At 37.7% G+C, this 27,476-nt stretch overlaps 3 protein-coding genes and 2 long non-coding RNA genes across 7 annotated transcripts; 3 read left to right on the top strand and 2 right to left on the bottom strand.

Annotated features, from left to right (window-relative positions):
- Positions 1 to 258: 258 nt before the first annotated feature.
- LOC134822775 (coiled-coil domain-containing protein 149-like) lies at positions 259 to 27,476 on the top strand. 2 transcript variants are annotated; one of them, XM_063834026.1, is made up of 11 exons: positions 259 to 407; positions 704 to 820; positions 1,000 to 1,044; positions 1,151 to 1,210; positions 1,888 to 1,992; positions 19,030 to 19,140; positions 19,540 to 19,602; positions 22,228 to 22,347; positions 23,679 to 23,960; positions 24,105 to 24,190; positions 26,455 to 27,476. In XM_063834026.1, the coding sequence occupies exons 1-11, from the start codon at positions 363 to 365 to the stop codon at positions 27,038 to 27,040; spliced, it is 1,620 nt and encodes a 539-aa protein (XP_063690096.1). In that variant the 5' UTR covers positions 259 to 362; the 3' UTR covers positions 27,041 to 27,476. The 2 variants fall into 2 exon arrangements, with proteins under 2 accessions (XP_063690096.1, XP_063690097.1); XM_063834027.1 differs by lacking the exon at positions 259 to 407 and adding an exon at positions 1,606 to 1,640.
- Positions 2,466 to 5,838, bottom strand: LOC134822774 (solute carrier family 22 member 15-like). Its single transcript, XM_063834024.1, has 2 exons — positions 5,628 to 5,838; positions 2,466 to 3,959 (listed from the first exon to the last, which is right to left on the bottom strand). Exons 1-2 carry the CDS (start codon positions 5,830 to 5,832, stop codon positions 2,533 to 2,535), a joined length of 1,632 nt encoding a protein of 543 aa, XP_063690094.1. The 5' UTR covers positions 5,833 to 5,838; the 3' UTR covers positions 2,466 to 2,532.
- LOC134823428 (uncharacterized) lies at positions 7,749 to 9,981 on the top strand. 2 transcript variants are annotated; one of them, XR_010161295.1, is made up of 5 exons: positions 7,749 to 8,206; positions 8,362 to 8,566; positions 8,761 to 8,876; positions 9,032 to 9,189; positions 9,864 to 9,981. It is a non-coding gene; the product is annotated as an uncharacterized LOC134823428 (long non-coding RNA). The 2 variants fall into 2 exon arrangements; XR_010161294.1 differs by lacking the exon at positions 7,749 to 8,206 and having other exon boundaries at positions 8,285 to 8,566.
- Positions 9,997 to 10,746, top strand: LOC134823427 (uncharacterized). The gene is made up of 3 exons (XR_010161293.1): positions 9,997 to 10,042; positions 10,256 to 10,417; positions 10,669 to 10,746. It is a non-coding gene; the product is annotated as an uncharacterized LOC134823427 (long non-coding RNA).
- LOC134823439 (solute carrier family 22 member 15-like) lies at positions 14,732 to 16,574 on the bottom strand. The gene is made up of 2 exons (XM_063834895.1): positions 16,382 to 16,574; positions 14,732 to 16,237 (listed from the first exon to the last, which is right to left on the bottom strand). The coding sequence occupies exons 1-2, from the start codon at positions 16,551 to 16,553 to the stop codon at positions 14,811 to 14,813; spliced, it is 1,599 nt and encodes a 532-aa protein (XP_063690965.1). The 5' UTR covers positions 16,554 to 16,574; the 3' UTR covers positions 14,732 to 14,810.

Genomic DNA, 27,476 nt, shown 5'->3' with positions numbered 1-27,476 from the left:
CATCCTTGTACTTATGACCCTATCTCGCATTTTTCCTTCACTTGTGTTTGATCATAGAGTATTATAGCATTCACCATAGCACTTGCAGCAAGCTTTTTTACAATCAATTTGTGTTGAAAATGTTTATAATTGAATGAAAGTACCTAGGTCAAGTCAATATTTCCTGAGCATTTCCCTGAGGGTCTCGACATGAACATAGCTATATTATAATCTCACTTTGAATATAGTTCCTATTTTACCATGAGTATGATTCAGAACATCAATTTCAATTTTTCAGTCTGATGTTATATGGTAGTATGAACAAAATGATGACGACGATGATATAGGAAAACTAAATTACCTATATCATCAATTACCACATAATGTTGTCACGCAGTGAGCGTCAATGGCAAATCTTGGTCTCTGAGGTAAAATACTGTAGGTTTTTAAGAGAGCTAGACGGATTTCTAGACAGATTCAATTCAGGGTTTGAAAAGATTACAGGCCTTTTAAAAATCTAACATTTCAAAAGAAATAAAGTTGTTGTTTTTACTGCCATCAATTCTGGTCGGAGAATCCGTCTAGATTAAAATTATAAACAATCAGCATATTTTACATGGTTTTCAGCCTTAAAATCAGCACCTTGAATGTTTTGAATTAGTGTATTTCTGACCTCATAAATAGGTCTCTACATGGCGTATCGATTATAACTACATTGTTACAGTATAAAGCATGCAGAAAGAAACTGCAGAGCAAACGTGAGGCACATCAGATCATGTTGAAAATGCTCTCCGACCATGACAAAGAGAAAGAACAGTTAGAAAATAAACTAAAATCTTTGGTAATAATAGCCTTGTTGAAATTGCTGTTATTTTATTTGGTGAAGAGATCAGATTGAATATAAACGTTGTATTTTGATACCTGATATTAGCCACTTTTTTGATAGTTAAGCTCACACATGAAAGCACTATTAGCAAATTCTGTTGGGCTGTTTTGTTAACGCACTACAACCTACTTCAGGAGAATGCTGCAGAAGAACTTATTTCCGGACACGACCTTGCACCAGTAAGATTTTATGCGTTTTTACATTAATTATATTTTCTATTAAAAGACTCAAATTTCAATTTGCTTGTTACTGCCTGGTTTAACTTTAATCAAGCTTACATCGCAGAATTTGGTTAAGTTTGTTGGTTTGAAAGCAACAAGTGAGAAAGGAAAATCAGTGATACAGGTCAGTCTAATGATTTGCAATCACAATTTCAGTTGCAAACTTACTAGTCAGCTAGTGCTAATCACATTTTAAACAGTTGGAATATCTTTGTTGTTAAGAAATGCCAATTTGGTATTACTGTAACGTTGTACAAGCATGCATTGAATCTCAAATTTAGACTTTTGTGTGGCCATAATTTATTAGAATATTTGGGTTTCTTTTTATTGATAGATTACATACTTGTTTGTATGAAAAGCATCAATACTAACATTCATGTGGCTGTTTGAAAAATCAGAATTAAAACAAGTAAGTTAAAAAAAATAAAATTCCAAATACTATTCTACAATGGCAATCTATTGAGCATCACGTAATTATTAATCTCATTTTAATTAAAATCTAACAAAAGCTATAAATAGTTTTAGGATAGCAGTTGTCTGCTTGAAATGCTGAAGTGGGTAGGCAAGATTCGTGTGTTACATGTTGTGCAATTGCTGTATGTTTGTGTAAATGCCTTCGCTTTTTGCATGTGTTGTATTTGTTGTGCTAAGTGATGCACGTTATAAATACATATTAGATATTAAAGATTAGAAAAATTCAGTAATCTCGGAGAGAAGTAATAGAGGTGATACCCCATTTTGTCAATTCAGAATTTGAGAAGTTAATTGAATAAACAATAAATAATCAATCACACCTTTCAGGGTTTAATCCTGCACATAAGCAAGATGCAGTCGGACCTTGACAAAAATAACCAACTACTTGCAGATTTCAGCGCAGAGAACTCTGATCTCAAGAAAGACCTTAAGGTGCATGTTATTCCATTTATTCACATATCTTCACTGTTTATTTATGTGTAAGATGTATGGTTCGTGTGTTGAGTTGTATTCCTTTGATTGTATAGGTTAAACAGGTACATATTGAGCTCTGTAGTGTGATATTGTGTAAGTATAGCATTGTTCTACTGAACAAGAGGTTTGTATACAATATAATACAATGTAGGAAGATATAATGATGTAATGTACAGTATTGTCTTAAAACTGAAAAGTTAAAAATGCTGAAAAGGCTACCAGAAATTAATATTTTTAAATTAACGTATATAATACATTCTAACACTTGGATAGTAAGATAACATCCCAAAGAATTAATCAGTCATGCATGAAGGACTATCTAAAATCTAAAAAAAGATGTAAAAGTATAAAGCTACTAGGATAAAACTTTATCAACATATTATATATATAAGTTCTGTATTATATAAGTTCTGTATATATAATAAGTCTGTAACATGTCTCCTTGTCAACAATGTTCAGTCTTGCGTCCCAAGAATACAGAATTACAAAGCTTTAATCCTAAAGTTGGTGCTTGTAGCATTTTCTCCGTTCCTCAACATCTTTTCCAGTAAGAGGTATCGCCTTGTCTTCAGTCTCAACCAGCAGAAATGATCCCAGTATGCAAAGAACCGCTAAAAAAGCCAGGATCCCTAGAGGCACTGCTTTGTGAGTGATGGGCGCCAAATTATTGAATATAAATGGACCTATGAAGGAGCCAACTCTGGCTGCACTAGACGAAATGCTGAACACAAAACCCCTGTGGGTAGTTGGTGCTATTTCTCCAGTCCAAAGATACACCCCTGAGAAAGATCCAGACACAAATATAACTCCAATTAAACAGACAACACTTTCCAAGGTCCAACCGCCTCCTATTTCCACGTTGGGAATCGCTATAAGGTAAACCAGAGCGGCCCCTACAAACATGAATATCATGGCCCTTCTTCTTCCCAGCCAAGCTATCAGAGGCACTGCTAGAACATAAGAAATAAGCTCTCCCACACCTGCCATAATGTACCCCAAGTATCTATTTGGGAGTATCTTTCCCCAGCCGAAGTTAAATCCATAATAAAACATGGCAACCGCCATCCAAATAGCCATCAAAATAAATGTTTCGAGTCGAAGACTTGGATAGCGGATTAATTCTATGAATTGTTGCCTGAAACTTTGTTCTCTATCTTCGGTCTTCCCGACATCCGTTATTTCTGTGAATTCCAAGTCCAGGTCCATATTGTTCAACTTTGCCAATGCCCCAAAGGCTTTCTTAGCTGCCTTCACATCATTTTGTATCAGGTAGAATCTGGGTGACTCTGTGCAGATGAAAACTTGCAATGATGCGAGCATGAAAACTATGGATGCTGCTAAAAACATGTAGTTCCAGCTTTCAGTGAAGTACCCAATTCCTACGACGAAGGGGTAGCCAAATGCCCACAAACACGATGCCCAGGCATTTATGAGATTTCTATGCTTAGCTGGAACAAGCTCCACCGTAAGAATGTACATACCAGTGGACATCAAATAGCGACCAACACCGAGAGAGTACCTCAATGCTAAAAGGAATATGTAGTTGTGACAAAATGTCCCTAAAAATAGTGACATGGCCGCTATGGCTACGCCAATCACAGCTGATTTTTTTCTTCCAATTTTATCGAACAAAAATCCACCTAGAATCAATCCTGTCAATGCTCCAGCAAAGAAAATTGATGATAGCAAAGTTTTTCGTGCTTTCCGGGCTCCGACATTGCAGTACAAGTCAAACTCCACAGAAAATGAGGTATGTTCCAGATTCCATTCTATGTCAGAAGGTCCAAGGATAAGTTCTTTTTTGCCATCCACTTCTTTGGTAATTTCGCAGGGAAACTGCCGTAGTAATGAGACATCATCTCTTGTCATATTCAGGCACATTTCAGATGTGCATGACCAAGTGTCTTCAGGTGTTGGATCGATGCCTGTAGTTGATCTTATTTAGTAAAATGATCTTAATATATAATAACATCTATAAACAAAAGAGCACCTAAGGAGGCTCAGCAAAGTGCTGGCCTATTTACGCTTTCGAAGACTCCTTCCTTTAATATGTCTCAAAGTAAATAAACTCCTCCATCCTACTCTATCTCTTGCTAAGTTCACTAAGTTGGTAAAATCATCTTCGTTTTTCAAATAAATTTGTCTCTTAAATAGGTCCTTTTTTCACAATAATATCATACAATGATCTAAATACATAATAAATATCACTTCCTAGTCAGGGGAAACGTGTCATTCCATTGGATTTGAAGGGTAATAAGGATTTATCAACGGAATATGGTAGTTAGGACCCCTACAAACATAATTAGACTTGTCGCCAGTTTTGTATCTCACAGCAACACCACTTTTCCCACTTTTTATCAACTTCTCACCACCTTTCTGGTTTGCCAAATATCTTTAGTTGTACGAACGTTGTAGAAGGTTGCAAATTAATCGAGGATGTTTATTTTATCAAGAAAAAAAACTTTTGTTTAAAAAATTTGTACGTTGGACAATCAGCTAATTGAATAATTACCAATTAGGGGTCGTTCACATATTACGTAATCAATATTTTGGCAATTTTTACCCCCCCCCCCCCCCCCCACCGTAATCAACCGTAATCAAGACCGAACCCCCCCCCCCCCCCCCCCCCCCCCCCTCCCCCCCCCTATATTACGTAATCAAGGTTTGACTTGTTGTTTGAATTGTTCACTTGACAAAATTCGAAAGTTCGAAAATATGTTTTTCCGCCAAAAGTGATCGAATTGCATGAAACGTGGAGAAAAATGCTTTGCAGAAAAACTTCGAACATTTTTCGCTTGGGGAATACTAAAATCACCAATATTTGAAGTCCAGTAAATCTCGGCATATTTTAGTAATTAGGAATAACTAAGCGGAAAGGGCTGAACCTGAAAAGGTAAACCACGCAATATTAAAGTTTCATAATTAATTACAGTACAGCCTCATCAAATTCCACACAAAGAAACAGCACAAAACTAAAAGGACCATTTAAGATCGAACCGATTTTACCTGCTGTACTATCATTTTATTGATTTCGACTTTCTTAAACAAGTCTCGAAAAAAATTGTCAAGTGAACAATTTTCGAAGTTTTTCTAAAAACTACATTTAGCCGTGTTTTAAACAATTTCGATCATTTTGAGCCAATAAACATTTTTCACACTTTTGGTAATTAGCTAATTGGTAATTATTCAATTAGCTGATTGTCCAACGTACAAATTTTTGTGACAAAAGTTATTCTCCTTGATAAGATTAACATCCCCGATTAATTTGCAACCTTCTTCGACGTTCACAACTAAATATATTTGGCAAACCAAAAAAGTGTTAAGAAGGTGGGAAAAAGTGGGAAAAAGTGGGAAAAAGTGGTGTTGCCGTGAGATACAAAATTGGTGACAAGTCTAATTATGTTCGTAGGGGTCCTAACTACCATATCCTGTTGATAAATCCTTATTACCCTTCAAATCCAACGGAACCCTTAAATCGATCACTTTCCCGACTATACAGTAAGAAAAGAAGATAAAAAATCACGAGTGAAGCAAACGCAAAGTACAGAATGCTTAACCTTCATGCTAATCAGTTTTGAATAGGTATCACAAACCTGCAAAGGACGTAATATAGGCACACGAAGGTCCTGCCATCCAGACCAACATCAGTGACATAATCAGGGCTGTGTACTTCCAACTTCGGTTCCTGGCCAACTCCTCAATCAAATCATCGCTACTGACCGGTCCTTTACTTTTTACCATACGACTTGATTCCTTGTCTTCCATGTTCTCTTTCTCGTCATCGCTCATTTTTAACATTTATTTCTACCTTTTGGAAATTATTCGGTATTAAACTGAACTTCAAATTCATAAAAAGATCAACAAAAAGTGTAAAAATGAAATAAAATTATTTCTCTACAACTACAACAAGTTCAGTTATACACCAATTGAAAATCACTGTTGAGGATAATTAGTTCTTTAGACTATAGTACTTCCCTCTCCTTATGGTATACGCTCGAAACTTAATGTAATTCATCGACAACTGCCAACAATTAGTACATATATCACCCTACGCGCGTGGGGTGGACTCCTGGGGTGGACTTTTATTCAGCGCGTATTTTGTAGCCTGTTCAACTTGACGTTTTGATTCGTTACTATCTCAATGTCACAGATACACAGAATGTGAGGTGATCATCTTAAAGAGAAACGTCTCAGCTTTCACCTGGTGTAAAGTTTATCTTTGTACTCAAAATATAGCTCGCTCAGTGTGCAATAGAAGTTGACAATACAATAACCACGTCTGCGACCGGTCGTCAGGTACCGGAGTGTTGCACAAAATTGGGTCCCTAAATTAAAATTCTATGACACAGTTACCATGCAGAAATGTCTAGGGAAACATTTGGTGAAAGTTTCAACTCTCTACTATAAAAATAGCGATAGTTATTGAAGATAAACCGTGAGAAACTCCCTCTTGTCGAGATCAACGCTCTAGGAAACTCCCTTCTGTACCACGTGACAACGATTTGAGCGTCACGTGGCCGTCACGTGACAAAAGTGCGCGCATCGGATGGAGCAGTCTCGTGGGAAATCCTGATTGCCTGATCGATCTCGTGGGAAATCCTGATTGCTACGGAAAGGGCTGACAACCACAGTTATTTCCCTTCCTCAATTTTCCAGTTCACTTGCTCAGTGCTGTCAGTTGTTTTTTGTTTGCCCTGCTATATAAACTTCACTCCGTCATAATCCCCTACTCCCCTATCCAATGAACTGTTTCTGTTACAGCTGCCATTCTGTTGACTGGACCCTAACTTAGTCTTATCATTTTCACTTGATAACTTTATCCGTGTGCACTTTCTCGAAACTCAACTTATCTTTGTCAAGACTCAGCTAATCTCAGAACTAAATGTTGCCTTAACAGACTTACTTGTCACTGCACTAAATAAATCAAATACCTTTTTGTTTAATGCAGCCAAGCTTTGGAACGCTGTTCATAAAAAAAAAATTTTAACTTCAAGCAATTGCTTAGAAACGTCCATTAGCTTGATAAAACTGAGAACAAAAGCACTATTAATACAAGCACAGGCAGCTGACTTAAAAGATACTTGGACTCCAAACAATTTTAAATTGCAGTAATCAAGTCTAATTGCAGCGGCGCACACTTACTATTACTATCATGATTGTACTATAGACAGAAAATCTTTCAAATCGATTTTGGGCGCTTTTTAACCATTTGTTGTAATGTTTTTAGATACTAAATATCTAAATATATAAAAATTTTTATCGGAATGAATTAATTGATTGATATTTAATAATTTATTCGGTAGGTTTATCTGGTATTGATATTGATTATATTGATATTGTTATTATTGAACGAAGCTAACTCTAGACATAGTTAATACTACTTCTTTTAAGAAAGGGACTTGGAGTATAAACGACCAAGTTTGCATAAATTTCTATCCAACCAAGAACTCAGGAGGCAAAGGTGGGTGCGTAAACTTTTGGTCTGCACTCTCCGATCCTGTATCACCCTGGATTCTTCTCGACGTATCTTTGTAAAAGGTATATACCTTCTAGTCAATCTCTTGCTACTCCAAGTCCCCTAAGATATGTGATCTAAAGTTCGTGCTAGTTATATATATATATATAGAAAATATATTTTTGTCTGCTTTAATTGATACTAAATAAAATTGTTGTTTTCTTTTTTTTCTTGAAATTGTTGTTTTCTTGACTGGGCCCTCCTTTAAATGCAAATATCATATGAGCAGCTGATCGATTTATTGCTTGAACTGTGCATCCTTTTTAAAAATAAATAAGGTCAATTTTACTATCGTGAAACTTAGTCACTGAAGACAACGCAATCTGGCTGTGCCGGTTCCCCTCTGCCTAGATCACTTAGAATATCCATAGTTAGCAATACTTTTATCGTTTAATGCAGCGATATAGCCAGTTATCAATGCTACATAGTAGATTTTAGCCTGTTCCAATCATCCTTATATCGCGTTAATGGAATTTATGAAATTGCCTACCGTTCAAATCGCTCTCTGTTGTTAGCACCACACTGATTAACTACGATGTTCCAATTTTTTAGAATTATGTCCGACATAATTCTAATTTTTGCTGTTACAGCAGATAGTTATGGTGTAATGGCACGCAGGAATAAGTCATCCCTGTCCTCCAAAAAGCCCATGAAAAGGTATTTGGTAAGCTATGTCTTTTCCAATATCAAATCCAATGTATCACAATCTGTGGACTTTCTTCTCAAAAACTAGATTGATTAATTGATAATTCATTGCTGATTGTTCACGCGCCCTGTATGGAAGTATATAAATGGTAATCCGCATACTCCAGGAAGAATTGAAGCAATCTCAAAAGAAAAGAAGGGAATCTGGATCCTTCGTCGGATCGTCAAAGAGCTTAGAGGGGAGCTCTACGCTTCACTGGCCATGCAAAGCAGGGAGAGTGACGGAGGCGGAGGCACTGCTGGCTGCTGGAACGGACATTAACAAGCTGGACAGAACGCAGTTTAACCCTTTCATGGACGCGATCAACTCAGGTAAATCATTCGACCGCCTTAACAATATGGGTTTATTGGTAATAGTAGCAAGAGGTTTTAGTCATGCGTTTGATTACAGCACAGTGTGAAACCCTGAAGCATACGTCGAGCTCTAAACTCTGTTTTGTCTAATAATCAATTATTTGAATATTGAAGGATTAAATTTGGTAACTTGATGATCACACAATTAACAGGACAGGTCGACTGTGCTAGATGGCTGCTGAGGCAAGACGGTTTAAAGCTTCAGACCGAGATATGGTCGTTTTGTAGGGAGAGGGTGCTAGAGTCATTGCTAACAGCTTAACAGAAGGTAAAATCCTGAACTTTTGTTCATTGATTAAAAATCACCATTCAGACATACAATCGTTCAGATGTAAAAATTATTTATTCACTATTTTGGATTACATTTAGTTACAGGACTAACATGCGACATCCGTCGTTGACCTTTGTCTTTAATTCAACAAGGTAGGGAGAGCGATCCATGGCTGTCCCGATAGACCCACTCAGACTCCTGCCGGAAGATACTCCTCCGGTTGATCCAGATGAGACAGTTCTAGCAGATGATCAGTTACAGACTGAAGAACATATCCCGCAGATCAATGCGTCAACATCTGCAAATGAAGGTACTTCAATCTGCTCTTCTTGTATATGTCTTTGTGCCTGCGTCTGTGATTGTACTGAAGTGTACTCTGTGTGTTTGTGTCTGTGTCTGTCTTTGTATCATGTGTGTGTCTCTGATTGTACTGCGTGTGTCTGTAATTGTAATGTAGTGCACTGAAGTGAACTATGTGTGTTTATGTGTGTGTGTCTGTGTGTGTCTGTGTGTACTGTGTCTGTCTGTGTGTCCGTCTGTGTCTGTGTGTGTCTGTGTTTATGCCTGTGTCTGTGTGTCTATGTCTGTATGTGTTTGTGGGTGTGTGTCTGTGTGTCCTTGTCTGTGTGTAACTGTGTCTGTCTGTGTGTCTGTCTGTGTGTCCGTCTGTGTCTGTGTTTATGCCTGTATGCCTGTATGTCTGTGTCTCTGTGTGTGTGTGTCTATGTCTGTATGTGTTTGTGGGTGTGTGTATCTGTCTGTGTGTGTGTGTGTGTGTGTGTGTGTGTGTGTGTGTGTGTGTGTGTGTGTGTGTGTGTGTGTGTGTGTGTGTGTGTGTGTGTGTGTGTGTGTGTGTGTGTGTGTGTGTGTGTGTGTGTGTGTGTGTGTGTGTGTGTGTGTGTGTGTGTGTTCTTTCATAGAAGTTGTTATTTCCAAGATACGAAGTTCGAAAAGCTAGCATTTAGTAATAGACGAATTTTGCAGCTGATATCAGAATCGACATGATGATGGTACTACACGAGATGCTCATGGAAAAGGTCTCCGTTTGCTTTCCTCCTCCCACGAGCAGTACAAAGTGTGGGTTCAACTTTAATCTGATAGAAGATATCGTACATGCGGAACCCAAGCCCGGCCATGTCTGTACATAATAACGAAAGAAACCGGTAAGTTTCTAATCATGTAAATGTTCGGCCGAACGTTTGCATTCATTTTAGACTAGTGACGAAAATCAACAATCGTTTGCCAGTTTGGTTTGCAAAATCGACAAAAAATAGTCCATTCCCCATGGCCATGATATTAGAATTCTGCCCGTTGAAATCGGCCACTCTGATTTTTATCATTGAACTTCACATTGATGACATGTTCATTCTCTACAGGTTATGCTGCGAGGGCGTTTACCTCGATAGATGTTGAAAATGCCCACAGCATTATAAATCATTTGGACCGCCGAGGGGTCCAAAACTCCTCAATCGAAGAGCTTAGTAGACATGCCAGCAACCTACAGAGACTTCAAATTCTCAGGAAACCTCTCTAGGACGGTAATACATTAACTTGTTTAGTTAATAAATTTAATAAGTAGATTTTGAGTGATGATTACTGAATACAGATATCGAGCCTCGAGGTACCATAAAAAGGGTATATAAACTTATCACTTATGCTTATATGCTTATACTATCAATGAATATCAAATCGCCTTCTCTAGTTATCAAACCCAACATAAGTTAAATCTCTGCCTACAAGGACTATTTGATATTTACAACAGACCGAGTGAATGTCTCAATCTTTTCAGGAAGCTTTATACTCCGACATCCACAATTTACTACGCCCCTGAGATCGACAAAGGTCTTTCTGATAGATTGACTTCCAGCCAATTCGATCTATCGAAGCCGAGTGGGAAGAACTAAGAACTGAAACCCCATGGTCGCAACGATGCTCCTCGCGGACAAGGGAGAGTTAGGGCCATCGGTGGTCACAAGACTGGATAATATTTATTTTTTAAGCGTTGAGGTTGTCACGAAAGCGTACTGTAACGGGACTATCAGATTTGAGTGATTTGATTTTGTGATTTGCAGTTCACGTGATTTTATTGTGATTTTAGACTGTAAAAACTATAAAGGTTCAAGTTGAACTATCGTCGCCATGATTATGTATTTTGGAACTGTTCACGTTGAAATTGCTTCGTTAATCAGCAGTCTTCCTTGGTTACTTTCTACTGTGTAATGCAGCTACGATCAACGATACTTAGCTAGTACATTCATAGTAACACTAACTGCACTGAGAAGAGTAAAAAATTTGAGCTTTGACGGAATAACATTTCCTTGTTTTTAGATACGGTTACTACTCTAGTGAGGGGTTCATAGCTGATCATTAAGGTCTTACTCACAATAATTTGTGCTCTGATATTGGCCGTACTGACGGCTGTTGAAAAAGCCACTCCGTCAGATGCGCGCCGCAAGAGTCCACCCCTGTAGACCCCACTACGTACAAAATTTGAAATTTTCCCAAAAACTTCTGATTAAGCTAGTTTGTTTTCAATAACTTTTGCAATATTTACAGTAGACCCTTCAAATTTTCACCAAATGTTACTCTAGACATTTCTGCATGGTAACTGTGTCATAGAATTTTAATTTAGGGACCCAATTTTGTGCAACACTCCGGTACCTGACGACCGGTCGCAGACGTGGTTATTGTATTGTCAACTTCTATTGCACACTGAGCGAGCTATATTTTGAGTACAAAGATAAACTTTACACCAGGTGAAAGCTGAGACGTTTCTCTTTAAGATGATCACCTCACATTCTGTGTATCTGTGACATTGAGATAGTAACGAATCAAAACGTCAAGTTGAACAGGCTACAAAATACGCGCTGAATAAAAGTCCACCCCAGGAGTCCACCCCACGCGCGTAGGGTGTATATGTAGTAATTACAATTAGTATAAATTCAACAAACACCAGTAACTTATTAGAATTGTGGGGACACACCACATGTGGAGATTACATGGGTAAGACACAAAACAACACAATAATACACCGAAACACTTCGCACAAATCTCTCTGCTCAGTCCAATAAAACACCGATTTACCGTGCACTTTGGGGGAAGGGAAAACCCGCTGTAAATCGGAATTTGCGTTTAATCGGGGTTTTTGGGGTCCTAAATTGGTCAGCAATGGGTGGATAAGGCCTGAAATACATACAAGCGATATTTTTGAAAGTCTCGCGAATACACTCAGGAATTATTTGATACAGAAATCAGATAAAATTATTGCTGCCTTTTCATTATATTGTAAACTAGATTAAGACCTGTAAATATCAATATTGTATCAGTATGCTCAGATCAGATCACATATTCTCCTATTATATGACACGAAACAATCCTTCTCAAACAATCAGAGAAACAACTGTTCGATAACTTTGTCAAACTTAATATCTTTACTTACTCAGCTGGTATCAAATTTCGAATTTCAAGATAATGGTAACTTTTAAAATGTTGTCTTTTTGAAAATCTTAAATTGTCGAAAAAAATGTACTGAAATTCGGGGAAAGGAATTACCAGCGTTGAATCAGGGTTTTATTGCAATAGGACGGCATATGCATGTACAGTACATTTACCAGACATTGGATGAATAACGCATTAGGCTGGTTTCCAAGTTTAAATCTGAAATTTCGACCTTATTATATCACTAAAATCACTAAAATCACTAAAATCACTATAATCACTAAAATCACTAAAAATTGCTGTTACAAATGTTTGAGACAGCACTATCTATTTTGTAAAAATAGTCCTAAAAATAAATTAATGTTACATGGCGCTGAACTTATTCGCAACGTGAGAAAATTTTCCGGTTCCATGCGATTGGGCTCATATTATTTCGCGTTACCAAAACGTGAGTTTTACAAGATAGCTAAACTACCGTCGACTAATTCTGAACTGGAAAAATTCTGCGATTTATGCAATAATTCCCCTCCATTGCTTTGATAAATTATTATTATCATATTATTATGTTTTACTTCCCGTCGACTGTCTGACTATAGAATATAAACCCGTTCTACATATCTTGGTCATTCAATGGAAATATGCCTTGGCACAGCGTAGGTATGCGTTTCCCACTCAGATTCCAGAATTAAGAATGATTCGGTTTCCATGTTATTTCGGAATAAGAACCAAAATTTCTCTTCTAAATGATCCTTAGAACATATTGTCCTGAAAGTTTGAGGGTGATCGCTCAACAAATGTAGAGAAGATAGATTTTTAGACTGAAAAATCAGTTAATAGATATCACTTCCCTCTATTAATAACAACTATAAACTCAATTACAAGAGAATGTTCATGAAGTAATCCAATAAAGCTGACTTGTCACTTATAATTCATGTTTTTCTACTACGATCAACATCCTGCAGTTCAACTCATTACGGTAATGAGTAGTCATTACCTTGTAAGTTCGGGTAGATTTGTGTGGTAGACAAACTGAAACAAAATATCAAGGCAGTCGTCCACTGAACTGATCGAATAGGTAGAGTGAAAAGGAAAATAGAACGGGCAACAAACATGAACAAAACAACAGAACCATCACAACTGAATTGTATTATAATAGTACTGATTTGTGGTACATCACTGAGTGACCAATAACCATCGAGGTGTTACGTCACATGCTGCCAATTAGACCAATCAGGTAACAGGAGCTGTGGTAGTTTTACACTGATGTCCTTGGGGGTGCTTCAGCCGATTTGGTTACAACTTTCAGATATTGTTGCTAGAACACGTATGGTCGGACTGAGACCGTACACAATGACATTATAGCTTATAAGTGTTCAAACACAAGAAATTTTTTTCAAAATAGTAGTGAAACGGTAGAATAATGTAATATTTACTGATTTGTTTCGGTTGAGTGACGATTCGGCTTAAACTCTCTAATTTGTTACTAGGATCCTAATAATGTTATTGAAATTTGACATGTCGTATTTTGCTTAGATGCGAAATAGCGGGCATGTCTAATAGTAAATGAAATCAACCTACATTTTGTCCGTTAATGTCCACCAATGTCTGCCTATGTCGTGTCCTTTTTAGATTCTATGAGATAAGTGGAAATTGGCGGACGTGTCACCTCGTTAAGATTTAACGCTGATCCAGTCAGTTACGAGCTATGAAGAAATAATTGGATCTCGTCAATGCTGGCCCTGTCAGCCACAACGATTGACAAGTTATGTAAAATCAATAGCGACCTCAACAAATATATTTCTCCAGCTATAATCCCTTCTAGGAAACGAAGATTATTGATATAAAGACATCGTAAACATTAGTCCCCAAAGTACGACTTCATGATGGTAGGGAGCTTGGAGAGGGGTAACTTACTCAGTAGTTTCGTGATCAAGGGATGTTCTCAAAAGGTTTTATACTTCTAATAATTTTGTTGTGGCACAATAAGGACAATATCCTTGTTCCGTGTTCGTGGGAGGACTGTTATAAACTAGGTGCTATCAATAAAATCTGACAACGTCATGGAAAAGTTGCGAGAGCTATTCGAAAATAAGTCACTCTTAAAATTCAGAATTTTCCCCTAAAAATAAACATTACATTAAAGGTTGCCATGGTTTTATTGGTTTACTGTGCGAATACTACACAATTGCACGAGCATTTTGATTTGGTGCAATATTGCCAAATATTTAGTGTTCACGTGCAAATTTTCTAGAAATTTGTAATTTGGTTCAATATTTTGTTTTTATTTATGTGTAAGATGTACTTTTTGTGTGTTGAGCTGTTTTCCTTTAATTGTATAGGTTAAACAGGTAAATATTGAGCTCTGTAGTGTGATATTGTGTAAGTATAGCATTGTTCTACTGAACAAGAGGTTTGTATACAATATAATACAATGTAGCAAGATATAATGATGTAATGTACAGTATTGTCTTGAAACTGAATAACAATTATAATCTAAATTTGGTGCTTGTAGCCTTTTCTCCGTTCCTCGACATCTTTTCCAGTAAGAGGTATCGCCTTGTCTTCAGTCTCAATCAGCAGAAATGATCCCAGTATGCAAAGAACCGCTAAAAAAGCCAGGATCCCTAGAGGCACTGCTTTGTGAGTGATGGGCGCCAAATTATTGAATATAAATGGACCTATGAAAGAGCCAACTCTGGCTGCACTAGACGAAATGCTGAACACAAAACCCCTGTGGGTAGTTGGTGCTATTTCTCCAGTCCAAAGATACACCCCTGAGAAAGATCCAGACACAAATATAACTCCAATTAAACAGACAACACTTTCCAAGGTCCAACCACCTCCTATTTCCACGTTTGGAATCGCTATAAGGTAAACCAGAGCGGCCCCTACAAACATGAATATCATGGCCCTTCTTCTTCCCAGCCAAGCTATCAGAGGCACTGCTAGAACATAAGAAATAAGCTCTCCCACACCTGCCATAATGTACCCCAAGTATCTATTTGGGACTATCTTTCCCCAGCCGAAGTTAAATCCATAATAAAACATGGCAACCGCCATCCAAACAGCCATCAAAATAAATGTTTCGAGTCGAAGACTTGGATAGCGGATTAATTCTATGAATTGTTGCTTGACACTTTGTTCTCTATCTTCGGTCTTCCCGACATCCGTTATTTCTGTGAATTCCAAGTCCAGATCCATATTGTTCAACTTCGCCAATGCCTCAAAGGCCTTCTTAGCTGCCTTCACATCATTTTTGATCAGGTAGAATCTGGGTGACTCTGTGCAGATGAAAACTTGCAATGATGCGAGCATGAAAACTATGGATGCTGCTAAAAACATGTAGTTCCAGCTTTCAGTGAAGTACCCAATTCCTACGACGAAGGGGTAGCCAAACGCCCACAAACACGATGCCCAGGCATTTATGAGATTTCTATGCTTAGCGGGAACAAGCTCCACCGTAAGAATGTACATACCAGTGGACATCAAAAAGCGACCAACACCGAGAGAGTACCTCAATGCTAAAAGGAATATGTAGTTGTGACAAAATGTCCCTAAAAATAGTGACATGACCGCTATGACTATGCCAATCATAGCTGACTTTTTCCTACCAATTTTATCGAACAAAAATCCACCTAGAATCAATCCTGTCAATGCTCCAGCAAAGAAAATTGATGATAGCAAAGTTTTTCGTGCTTTCCGGGCTCCTACATCGCAGTACAAGTCAAACTCCACAGAAAATGAGGTATGTTCCAGATTCCATTCTATGTCAGAAGGTCCAAGGATAAGTTCTTTTTTTCCATCCACTTCTTTGGTAATTTCGCAGGGAAACTGTCGTAGTAATGAGACATCATCTCTTGTCATATTCAGGCACATTTCAGAAGTGCATGACCAGGTGTCTTCAGGTGTTGGATCGATGCCTGTAGTGGATCTTATTTAATAAAAATATCTGAATAAAAAGTGATCTTTTCCAGTAAGGAAAGAAGATCAATAATCAAGAGTGGAGCAAACGCAAAGTACAGAATGTTTAATTTTAATTCTGATCAGTAAGAGGTAACTCAAACCTGCAAAGGATGTAATATAGGCACACGAAGGTCCTGCCAGCCAGACCAACATCAGTGACATAATCAGGGCTGTGTACTTCCAACTTCGGTTCCTGGCCAACTCCTCAATCAAATCATCGCTACTGACCGGTCCTTTGCTTTTTACCATACGACTTGATTCCTTGTCTTCCATGTTCTCTTTCTCGTCATCGCTCATTTTTTTCCCTACTCTTGCCGAAGGCAAAAAGATCGTAGGGAATAAGTAATCGGGTTTGGATATATGAGGTGGCCCGACGGTCCTACGGTGATGACAAAAGTCTGCTCCTTCGCAATATAGACCACTCCCCTATAATTATGTGTATAAAAGGAGTCTATTTTGCGCGCGCGACGCTGGTTATGAGTTAATTAATTACAGGCATAGCAACCAGTTTTTGGTGCTTGACGACTGTTACAAACGGATCAATCATCAATATAGGTGTTATTTGTGTGAAACAATCTTAATAAATTACCGAGTGATAAAATTCAGCAAGTCAAAACAAATAAAATTATGATGTCAGCTGATAAACTCGTGGCTGTGGGCTGATTATTTAACAGTTAATCGACACTGAATGGTAGAAAGCATTGGAATACATAGTTGAGAACAAATGTTACTTCACAGTTACATTTAAGAAGCAACTATAATATCAAGATTGTGGTATTCTTTTAAAGAATCCTATATCAAATAAAAGGCTCGAAAGTCGATGGTGCTGTGATGTGTCGAGTAAGAATCAAAATGTATTAGTTTATGTTAGATACAAATAATAACTAAGACGAGACAGCATATTTTATTACAGTCAATAAGTTGGCATACGATGCAGTAATATGACGTGACATGATACGCATATCGTTATTGTTAACACGAAACAAAACCGCGCAAAGTATGAAATAATCTACAACCTAACCACATACAGATCGACGGCGACACCTCAGATGCGCGCAGGATTTTTCAAGTTCTGCACGCCTAATATAATATAAACGTTTATTACATTGTACATGCGCCAAACACCACTCTGGGATACAATAAAGTAGAACAATTAAATTGTATGCAGTAGCTCAGTAGGGAAATTTGATCGTGCGTGGTGTTACCGCGGCGAAATTCTTGTTAACATTTATTTCTACCTTTTGGAAATTATTGGGTATAAAACTGAACCTCAAATGAAATAAAACGATCAACAACAAAAAAACAAAAAGTATAAAAATGAAGTAAAATTAGTTCTGTACAAGGTATACACCAAGTTAGGGGTCGTTCACATATTAGTGATATTACGTAATCAGCAGAGGGGGGAGGGGGTTTAAATGCTTACGGTTGATTATGGGGGGGGGGGGTTTGGTTGTTGATTACGTAATCAAAATTTTATTTTTTAGGGGATCCCAGAATAATAACAATAATAACAAATTGATCGGATATCCGACTATAGTAAGTAGTTTAGAAAGTGATTGGCCGGATATCAATCAGAAATTTCATTAATTTCCAGGAAAAATTCTAAATAATGACCATTACATCTGATAAGGTTGCGTTTCTACTGTAACTCTGTAAGAATAATCGTGTGAACACGCTGGAGAACACTCGTTAATATGAACAAGCTTTATAATTGGACGTTGTAAAATAACAAGGAACTAGGTAGCTGCATGATAAATGTTCTGGCAACGAGATTAAATGTTACTGAAAAGAGGAATCCAAGCAAAATATGTACGAGATGAAGGTAACAATAAATTTAATTACAAAAAGGGGCTAAATCAACAATTTGGAGAGTAAGCGATGAAAATATATGAGTCAGATTTTCAGTTAATTTACCAGAAATTGGATGAATAACGCAATTATAGTGAAGGAGCATAGTTGGTGGAAGAATGATATCTTTATTGGGTTGAGATAATAGAGATATGTGGAAAACTGCAAAATATCTGCAGGGAGTAGTAGAGAATATGTAGTAACCAAATTACCTTTACATTTTATTCGTATAGGAATCATTTATATGGCAGTATGGTTTATAATGTTCCTTAATAAATCGTTATTATCCTAGACTTGCATAAACTTGATAAAGAAATTCTCAAAAATTATCAATCAGAGCAAAAAAAAGGAAAATTTTACCGTTTCAAAATGGTAGAGACCAGTAAAGAACTATTATTATTATTTATATAGTACATAAGTTTATTCAAATCAAAAATAGAACTATAAATGAACATTGGACATCTTAAAGATCTGATAAGTAGCCAGAAAAAAAAGAAATACGGATACATAAACTAAAAACATTTTTTTTCATCCTGCTCTATCAGAAGCTAATATTCTTAAACTGTACAAACCGTCTGTATTTACAAATGGAATGTCCTTTTAATATTACTACACTATAACATAAAGGGAACTTATATAAGCCCTCGTTAAAGCTTGTGCGATCTGAAATACGATATTTTCATGGCTCTACTTTTTGTCTCTACAGTCTACTGAGACAAAAATTGTCATTTTTGTAATTTTTGTCTCAGTATCGCTGAGTATCTGCACTCTGCAGTCATTAATGGCCAGTATTCCATCAACTGAATAAACTGGCACAATTCAAATTCAATGATCCGTCCTTATATATTGTTCGTATTCCCTAATTAGCAATAATTAAGTGATTAACTATTCTAATTATCAGGCAGTGAGAGCTGATAAAACAGGGTTTAACAGAGTAATGTCACCTGTGTTGGATAATTGCGATAGAGACAGGGAGGATTTCCTTGCGATGATACAGTCCCTAAAACAGGAGGTAACCGCTTGTTATTAAATCTGTTTTTGCAGATTTTCTAGGATATTCTGGGCAGAACTTTATATCTGTTTTGGGACATTGATAACAAATATAGAGGTTTCTAGTTCCGTTACCAGTGTTTCTAGTTCCGTTACCTGTGCTCTGCCAATTGCATCACATGATTTGATTGAATGTATCATTTTATACTGTTTCTTTTCTATTGGAGCTGAGGAAGATATTGGATACAAATATTTGTGATTAGATGACTCTGTATTTTGTTGGAATCAAGTTCGAGAACTAGAAAGTTTCTTCGTTGCAGGTAGCGGCACACCGCACATGAATGGTAATATCGGATAAAACCTACTACTATAATGCATTTCTCACTCGTCTACTAACTTGATTTGTAAACTTCATTCGCAGGTCGAAGTTTGTAATACGAGAATAAAGACTCAAAACGATGAGGCGACTGATTTCCGCATCGAGGTGAGAGACTCGTAATTGCCACATGTACATGGTATTTTATGGAAAACGCGGTCAAGAAATCTGTGATGACATTAGCGCAATTTCGATTCTATTTTAGTACGTATAATATACTATACTAGTATAGTATATTATACTATACGCGACTTACAATTTTATCTGGCATGATATTCTTAGTCGCGCGCGGGTTGTAGCGCGGCCAGTCAATTTAAAGTCTTCTCCGGATTCAGCACGATTGGCCAATACTAATACGCGATGGCAAATACAAGAGATTGCTGCCATAAAATTGTGAATACGGAACCTAAAAATTGTTTGTGAAGGGGCTCTTTTCCCAGAAATACAGAACTCGATCATTCTCTTCACGTCTCAACTCATTCCCTACAATTAATGAACGCGCCCTATATATGATAAAACTGAATTTCGATAATTTGAACCAATTAGTCAATCAACTAATTAATAATTAACCAGCTACCTGACAGCAGATTTGTTAAAGTAAGAAAACTTTTATCGGAGCTAGGATCACATTGAACGTGGCCAAAGAAAATTGATACATACATTTTCTATTTTTGCACGAAATGATACACTTTTGATGAAAACATGCTCTCTATTCACCAATTTGTCGATACCGTACACTCAAAAGAACTGAGTTTGGAGTGATAACCATAACTGTAATATTACATATTTTTTAGAATAAGTGTTGCTTCTTATATTACAACCTATATTTATAAGCAACATTTCCTGGATTTATATACGGAACATAAACAATTGCTATATTTTCTGTTTTGTCACAAACACGATCTTATTACTCCAGAAACTTTTGTATAGATGTTTAAAGTCATTTCAAAGGTCGTTCGGAGGGGTTAGACTTGCTGAGTTCTGCAGTCTAGGATATTCTCTCTTTACAGGGTGTTATTTTGAAGGCTGGCTTACGTAATATGTGAAATATCCCTTACCAGTTATCATTCATTCCAAGACTCACTACACTATACATAGTCCCTGGAGACTTTCACGGCTGTTCTGTGACAACGTCAGCTCTACACACGAGCCCCACCAATCAAGCCTTTCATTAGCTCTCGCCCTACCCTGCACTGTAGAATTATAATCCGTAGGGCTTGCAAGTGCTTGTTAGCAATGGCCTGAGGAATAGAATCCTTCGAGCAATTTGTTTCACCACAGCTCTCCATCGGTAACATGTTATATGTCCGAACACGACTGTTGTCCGAATTTAATTACCGAACAATACGACTGTTGCGTGATGTGATTACAATTGTCCGAATGAAGCATTCTCGGATCTAAGCAGAGTTCGGAGTATAGTCATTAGTCCCCCAATACTCCTCATCGTACCTTTTGGAGAAGAATGGTCACATCTTTAAATAACACCGAACAATGGTTTTGAGTTATTTCATGCCTTAAAGTAGTAGAACTCGCAGTCTCCGAGAATTACGTTAGGGACGTGGCTAGGAATGTGCACCTTATCGGATTAATAAAAAACAACAAATTTCCTGCTAACTTCATATATTTTTTATCAATCAACTTAATGTATAATTGGTATAAATTTCAACTCATCACCCAGTTTGGGAAAGTGAAATTCCATTGTCCGTTTTAATTAATCTGAATATTTTAAATGGAGATGGAATTTCACTATTGAATTCATAGTTACCATAGTTACCATTATAGTTACATAGTTCCTCACAGTGAATAACTTTAAGGTAAGGTATTCAAAATTTCTAAAGAGCTTGTTAATAGCGTCCAACATGAACAAAATCTACTTTTTTTTTACATTATTGCATTTGAATGGATATTTTATCCACTCTATTGGCTCGCAAGACGTCTCAAGGTTAATATTCACAGCATTCCCAGCATTGTTATCTTTTGATGAAAGTTCAAATTCCTAATCGGGAAAGAATTTGTATCGTTATTACCATTTCACGTGATACCGTTCATACTAGATCCTTGTCCTTCGTAAAGAGGTAATGAGTAGAATGCTAGTTCCTAAATTCACATACTACCGGTACTCAAGGAAGCAAAACGCTCAACTTTAAGATCCTTTCTGACTTTTAGCTTTTATCGGAGCGGAATTTCTACTGCTGTCCCTACCTCGCACAGATTAAGAAAATTATTCAGAAAGCTCACAAAAATAAACTCTCACTGATAGGAGCGAATAAACTTTATACTTTGATTTGTTCGCCCTACTCAATGAATATGGCTAGAACTACTCATAGTGAGGACGGAGAAATGGTGAAAATAGAGCACTGAGATAAGTTCTTGATATGATCTACTATACAATAACAATCTACAAGCAAAAACATGTTCTTTGAACTTGTTCGTACACGCCCTCTCATTTAGCTGTCTGCCCTTATTGCTCCTACCTAGATGCTAGAAAATGGGTTTTGGTCTTTCTACGAGTTTAACGATTAATTTTGCTATTACTCTCTCCCGCTAAGTCGAGGAATAAATGTACAGCATTTAAAATACCAGCGGATTAAAACCGTGAAACGGAGAAAACTTTGAACACTGCGTGGGTTATATTATGATTTTCCATGGTTACTGGCAACTATTATAATGGTAACTATGGTAACTATAATGGTAACTATGGTAACTATGATGGTAACGACGCCCTACCCTCAGCGCGAGTTCTACAAACAGAAGGTAAAGACGCTGACAGAGCAGCTGCTTGAAAAGAACGAGTGTCAGCCTATAGCTCAGGTGGAGGAACTCCTTGTGGACAATAGAGAGCTTAGGGACAAGGTACATACTTGCTTTATAAGCTTTCACCGCATATCATCTTAATCTATTTTAAAAGGAAATCAATGCATTTGTGTTAATTAAGGCTTTTTCTTTTTTCAGTTAGTGACATTATGGGGGGTGGGCTTCCTCGCTATATCTTCAAAAATTTGTAAACTGGAATGACCAAGTAAATAATGTCATTAGTCAAGTCTCTTGTGCAGCCTTATGGGGAGAAAATGTTAGGACCTCATGTATTCAGAAACTATTCATTTTACCAAAGAAGTGTATCAGGATTGTAAGTAAGACAACCGAGAAAGTTATCAAAATGTTGCTCATAGAAGTAAAATATGAATTTTGAGTGATAAGGAAGTGTTTTTGGGTTCTTAAACCAAGTTTAATCAATTTCTCGTGCAAAATAAGTAAATAACAAGGTTGATTTCTCTGTTATTTTCAAGCTCTCGTTCAGAAAATAAATCTGAACTTCCATAGGGGGTAACAGGAGTTACAAGCGTTACAAGCGTTCCAAAACGCACGTCATGTGACGTCATTTTCGAGTCCTTATATTGGGAAATATCGTGACATCATCAAACGTAATTATACATAATATGGTGTGAAATGGAGCTTAGCCAATATATTATTTATGGAGAAATGGAACGTCATATTAGAGGTCATTTTTGCTGATTTAAACCAAAGTAATTGAACTAGAAACTTCAAACTTGGATTACCCTCCTACATTACAATGAGACGCCTAGCGGCGAAATTTTAACGGAATTCGGCCATTGCTTTCGGGATCCTCTAAGGAAATAAAGTCTTCCTTGCGGAGAAGATGATTTACAGATTTGAGTTTATATCGTTACAGATCCGACAGCATAACGTCATGAATTTGGTATTGGTTGTAGAATTTACTATTTGACTAAGATGCTCAGTGTTTAAACCCGTTAATTGAGAGTTTCGTGGCTTTTGCTAACTCAAGTCATGTGATATCCAAGGCTTGAGGAATTATCGGTCCTAAATATTGACATTCTTGCTGGACTAATGTTTAGGTCGTCTCCATTGTATCCTTCAGAGATCGGATAATATCCCGACTGTATACTTCCTTCTTCAAGCGCATCATTACCACAAATATTTCCTGGATTTCTCAGTCTGTCGATTGATAAAATGTACTTATTGTCTGCAAAAATTTTAAATTTTGCGGTTGAACTACAATGTTCATGGTCATGACTGCAGTGATAAAAATTAGTAACGGCTTAAATGCACACTGGTCGAACCCCCCCCCCCCCCCCCCCCCCCCCCCCCGCCCCGGCCCCTAACATTCTGCACATATTCCACTTACTTACCAGTAACTGGCCCAGGTGGACAGGTTACAGCACATCAATGCTGCTCTGGTATCACACAACAGCCTACCCACCGGACTGTCATCTCGTCCCTCTGTTCACACTCGCGGTTACCATAGCAACAGTTACCCTAGCAGCATAAAGAAGCGGTCACGTGGTAACAAGTGGAACAAACACGTGACTTTTGGGGAGGAGGAGGAAGAGGACGAGGGGATCGGGTTTATCAGGAGTGTGAAGGAGAAAGTGAGAGTTGAAACAGAGTTACAACATCTTCAGACTCTTATACAAGACATGCAGAAAGTGAGTCAATGTAGAAAACATTTTGACAGTTTTAAATGTTTCTGTCCGAAACCGTTTAGTAAGTTACTACACTAGAATCGATCACAATTTATAAATTCAACATTACGTTATGTTAGAATTCATCATGATGTAACTTTATTCAAGGTGAGTAACGGATTGGCAGAAACTGTTTTGGACAAGAGTACAGCTCTAAAACACCAGCGAGCCAGCAACAGACTTCTCGGCGAGAGGCAAGAAAAACTTAGACAATTTTTCATGGACATTTTTGTTCAGTAATTACACTTCAGTAATTACACTTCAGTTCAGTAATTATTATACTTCAGTTCAGTAATTACACTTTTAAATACGTTTGTGCTTTCAGTTCAGTAATTACTCTTTTCAATACGTTTGTGCATCAGTTCAGTAATTACACTTTTCAATACGTTTATGCTCGCTTATCAGTTACTTATCATTACGTTGATAAGACTTGCTTGTTTAACCGTTGCCGTGGTTGTATGATGTATAAATCGGAGAAATACGTGGCTTATAAGCTTGATGAAGTGAGAGATGATGCAGCTGAATTGATCCGGAAAACTCTCGGGCTTGCTGAAGCAGATCATGTTAACGCGTGTGTAGTTCAGAGTTTCAGTGGTAAAAGAGAAATCACTAGGGAAGTCATGGCTCAGAGTCTTAATGCTGCGTTAAAAATTATGTACAGACAATCGTTGTACATTGATCAGCTGGAGAAATATAATCAGAAATTGCACTCCGATGTAATTGACAGTCAGGGGACAGTAGTTGATCTGCAGAAAGAGCTGCTAGCTGCCAAAGACAAGCAACTTGATGACTTGAAATCTGTGGTTGTAGTATCAGTTGAGGATACTGTAAAATCAGAGTTAAAGACATACAGCGCCGCGGTACAGGAATCAAAAACCTCAGCAGCAGGTCCTTTGTTGGATTCGGATAGAAACATCTTGAAGAATGTCTGAATGTCATTAAGGATGTTGTGGCAGAAGGAGACCGAAGTCGGAATCTGATGTTATTTGGTATTAAAGAAGAGAAAGGTGAGCTGTTATGTGACAAGGTCGGTCAAGTGTTGTTGGAACTTGGTGAAAAGCCAAAAATAGAAGCTAACAGAATTGGTTTGAATTAACCCAAGGATAAGAAACAAGTGGCTGATAGACCTGTAAAGGTGACTTTGACGAGCTCCACAATCGTGCAGAAGATTTTGACTAGTGCAAGGCATCTCCGTAGCTCACAACTTTTCGGTAAAGTCTTTATCAGTCCAGATAGGTCTCCAGAGGAACGTGCCGAACAGCAAGAGCTTGTTTTAGAACTCAAGAAGAGATCGAACGACGAGCCAGATAAGAGACACTTCATCAAAGGAGGCAAAGTGTGTTGTGTGGACAAAATTATTGTTTGAAATGTGTTAAGACAGAGTTTTGTTTGGATTTATGGATTCTTGGTTCGCTAAGATTTTAATTTTTGATAAGATTCTAAATCATATTCGTCTTTCAACACAAGACTGTCAGTCTACTACAATTTTGTTTTGATTTGTGTATTAAGCTGAAGTATTTAATCTTACTTCCAGGTCCATAATTTCGTGCGGTGTATATTCTTAGAGTTATTTTGGTTTTATATTAGCAGATTTAGATGGAGTTGCTATCGAAGGATATAGAACTCAGGTAAACATCTAACCTGTAATAGTTTATTGTTGATTTTTCTATTATTGTATGTATAAATTCTTGAGTAAACATGAACCAGTAAACAATGCTGGTTCCCAATCAATTGTTAGGTGTTTATTGTTCAGGTGGCTTGACACGCACTAAATTTTCCCTGGGGTCACCATGATTGTGATGGTTTTGAGTGTTCGTTTTAAGAAACATTTCGCCGAATAAAAGGGTCTCGAAGTTTCTTTAAGAACTTCGGTAATAAAGATTTGAGACGAATTCTTGATTACCACCTCTGACTTACAGTAGATTTAAATGGCCTTTTAAAAACGACTTTTGTACGTCCATTTCTGGGAAAGTGGTCGACTGGTCGTCAACAGTCAACAATTTCCCAGAAATGTTGACTGTTGCACATTGCACAAGTGCAGACCTCAGTTGCACAGACTACACTACTCTGTCACATAGTGTTCAACTTAAAGGTTAAACCCTTTAGTCTGCAGTGAGCTGTAATCTGTTGTAGTTTTCGCAGACAGCCCCCACCCTTCACTATACGTCCGCATAGGTGTGGTTTATTTGAAACTGCACTATAAGTTAACTTTCCTAATCTAACTGGTTTGCACCCATTCCTAGGAACGGTAATTGGTATACTCTGAAACCCTAACATTTCATTACTCAATAGAGAGAGACAGTTGGAATTTTTGGTTTTTTTGCCGGGGTACACTCATTATCTTGGCCCGTCAACATTTTTATAAACATACCGCGGTAAATGAAAACTAAACGACGCAATGATAATTAAAATTATTTGATCACCGTTTTATCCTAGTTTTAAAACGAGTCTAAAACAGGGTGACGGAGCTGGAAGCTAAGCTGCGCGCACTGGAAATGTCCGGATTCTGGAGTGTTCCAGAAGGATGTGGTGGATCTGGAGATGAAAACAAGAGGGACCAGCTGCGGAGACTAACCCTCACTAGTGGGGTTAGTCCAGAGCCGGAGGAGAGTGGTGACCTCTTGTTAGACCCCTTCCTGGATACTGAGGGTCAGGATGTGGTGGTAACACCTTCTCCACAGCCCACTCTGCTGATCTGTGGAGAAGATCTGACCAGCGAGTATACTCAACTTTTGTCGGAGTCTCCACAGCATGACACCTCAAATGACCACCCCTCTAAGCCTATTGAACACTTCAGTATGGACAATATCAGCGACCATTTGATCACGCCAAGTGACCCGCTGTTGCCACGGGGTGACCACTTGTTGCCACATGACGAACCCTTGTTTCCACGTGACGAAAACCTGTTGCCGGGAAGTGAGCCTTTGTTGGCCGCGAGGAGCGAGAAGTTGTTTTCATATGATGATTACGCCGGGGACTCCCTGTCACGGAATGACAGTATAGGAAGCGATGATCTAGTAGATCTGTTACCGGTAAAAGAGTAGATAAGAACTATGTTTGATGAGCTACTAAAACCTGCTCGTCTCACATGACACGTGTCACGAGATTGGTCAGGTGATCTCACAAATCTTACCTAGCCCGTGCAGGAAGTGGAAATGTTTTGAATTTGAGAACACGATATTGAGTTGAGTTTTGGTGTGATGCAAGATATAGTATAACATAGGTTCTATGGAACACGCTCAGGTGACTTGAATCTTTAGATGAGTAGCATCTATTCAGGTTTTCATCCAATAGCCTGATCTGAATTTGTACTAGCGTACCTCCTTGTTTAAATAATCAAGTTCCTTAATTTGAGATTACTGTATAGTTTTTACTGTTGAGTACGTACTAGTGTTGTTAGGAGTGTGTTGAATCATGGATTTGTAATATAAGTCGAATATTGTTTTTAGGGCTGCTGGCAGTCCAGCGATCGCAGTTAAA

Source organism: Bolinopsis microptera, chromosome 11 (assembly GCF_026151205.1).
Source record: "Bolinopsis microptera isolate Bmic1 chromosome 11, MBARI_Bmic_1.0, whole genome shotgun sequence".
Lineage (NCBI taxonomy): Eukaryota > Metazoa > Ctenophora > Tentaculata > Lobata > Bolinopsidae > Bolinopsis > Bolinopsis microptera.
The sequence above is the reverse complement of the archived record's forward strand: the minus strand, read 5'-3'. Positions and strand labels throughout refer to the sequence as shown.

Excerpts from the sequence above, each read along its gene's own strand:
- LOC134823439 (XM_063834895.1), bottom strand. The coding sequence starts at position 16,553 with ATGGAAGACAAGGAATCAAGTCGTATGGTAAAAAGCAAAGGACCGGTC. Across the intron at positions 16,238-16,381 it reads CTATATTACATCCTTTGCAG|GCATCGATCCAACACCTGAA; the intron begins GTTTGAGTTACC and ends GATCCACTACAG.
- LOC134822774 (XM_063834024.1), bottom strand. The coding sequence starts at position 5,832 with ATGTTAAAAATGAGCGATGACGAGAAAGAGAACATGGAAGACAAGGAA. Across the intron at positions 3,960-5,627 it reads CTATATTACGTCCTTTGCAG|GCATCGATCCAACACCTGAA; the intron begins GTTTGTGATACC and ends GATCAACTACAG.
- LOC134822775 (XM_063834026.1), top strand. The coding sequence starts at position 363 with ATGTTGTCACGCAGTGAGCGTCAATGGCAAATCTTGGTCTCTGAG. Across the intron at positions 19,603-22,227 it reads CGACTGATTTCCGCATCGAG|CGCGAGTTCTACAAACAGAA; the intron begins GTGAGAGACTCG and ends CCCTACCCTCAG. Across the intron at positions 24,191-26,454 it reads AACAGACTTCTCGGCGAGAG|GGTGACGGAGCTGGAAGCTA; the intron begins GCAAGAAAAACT and ends AGTCTAAAACAG.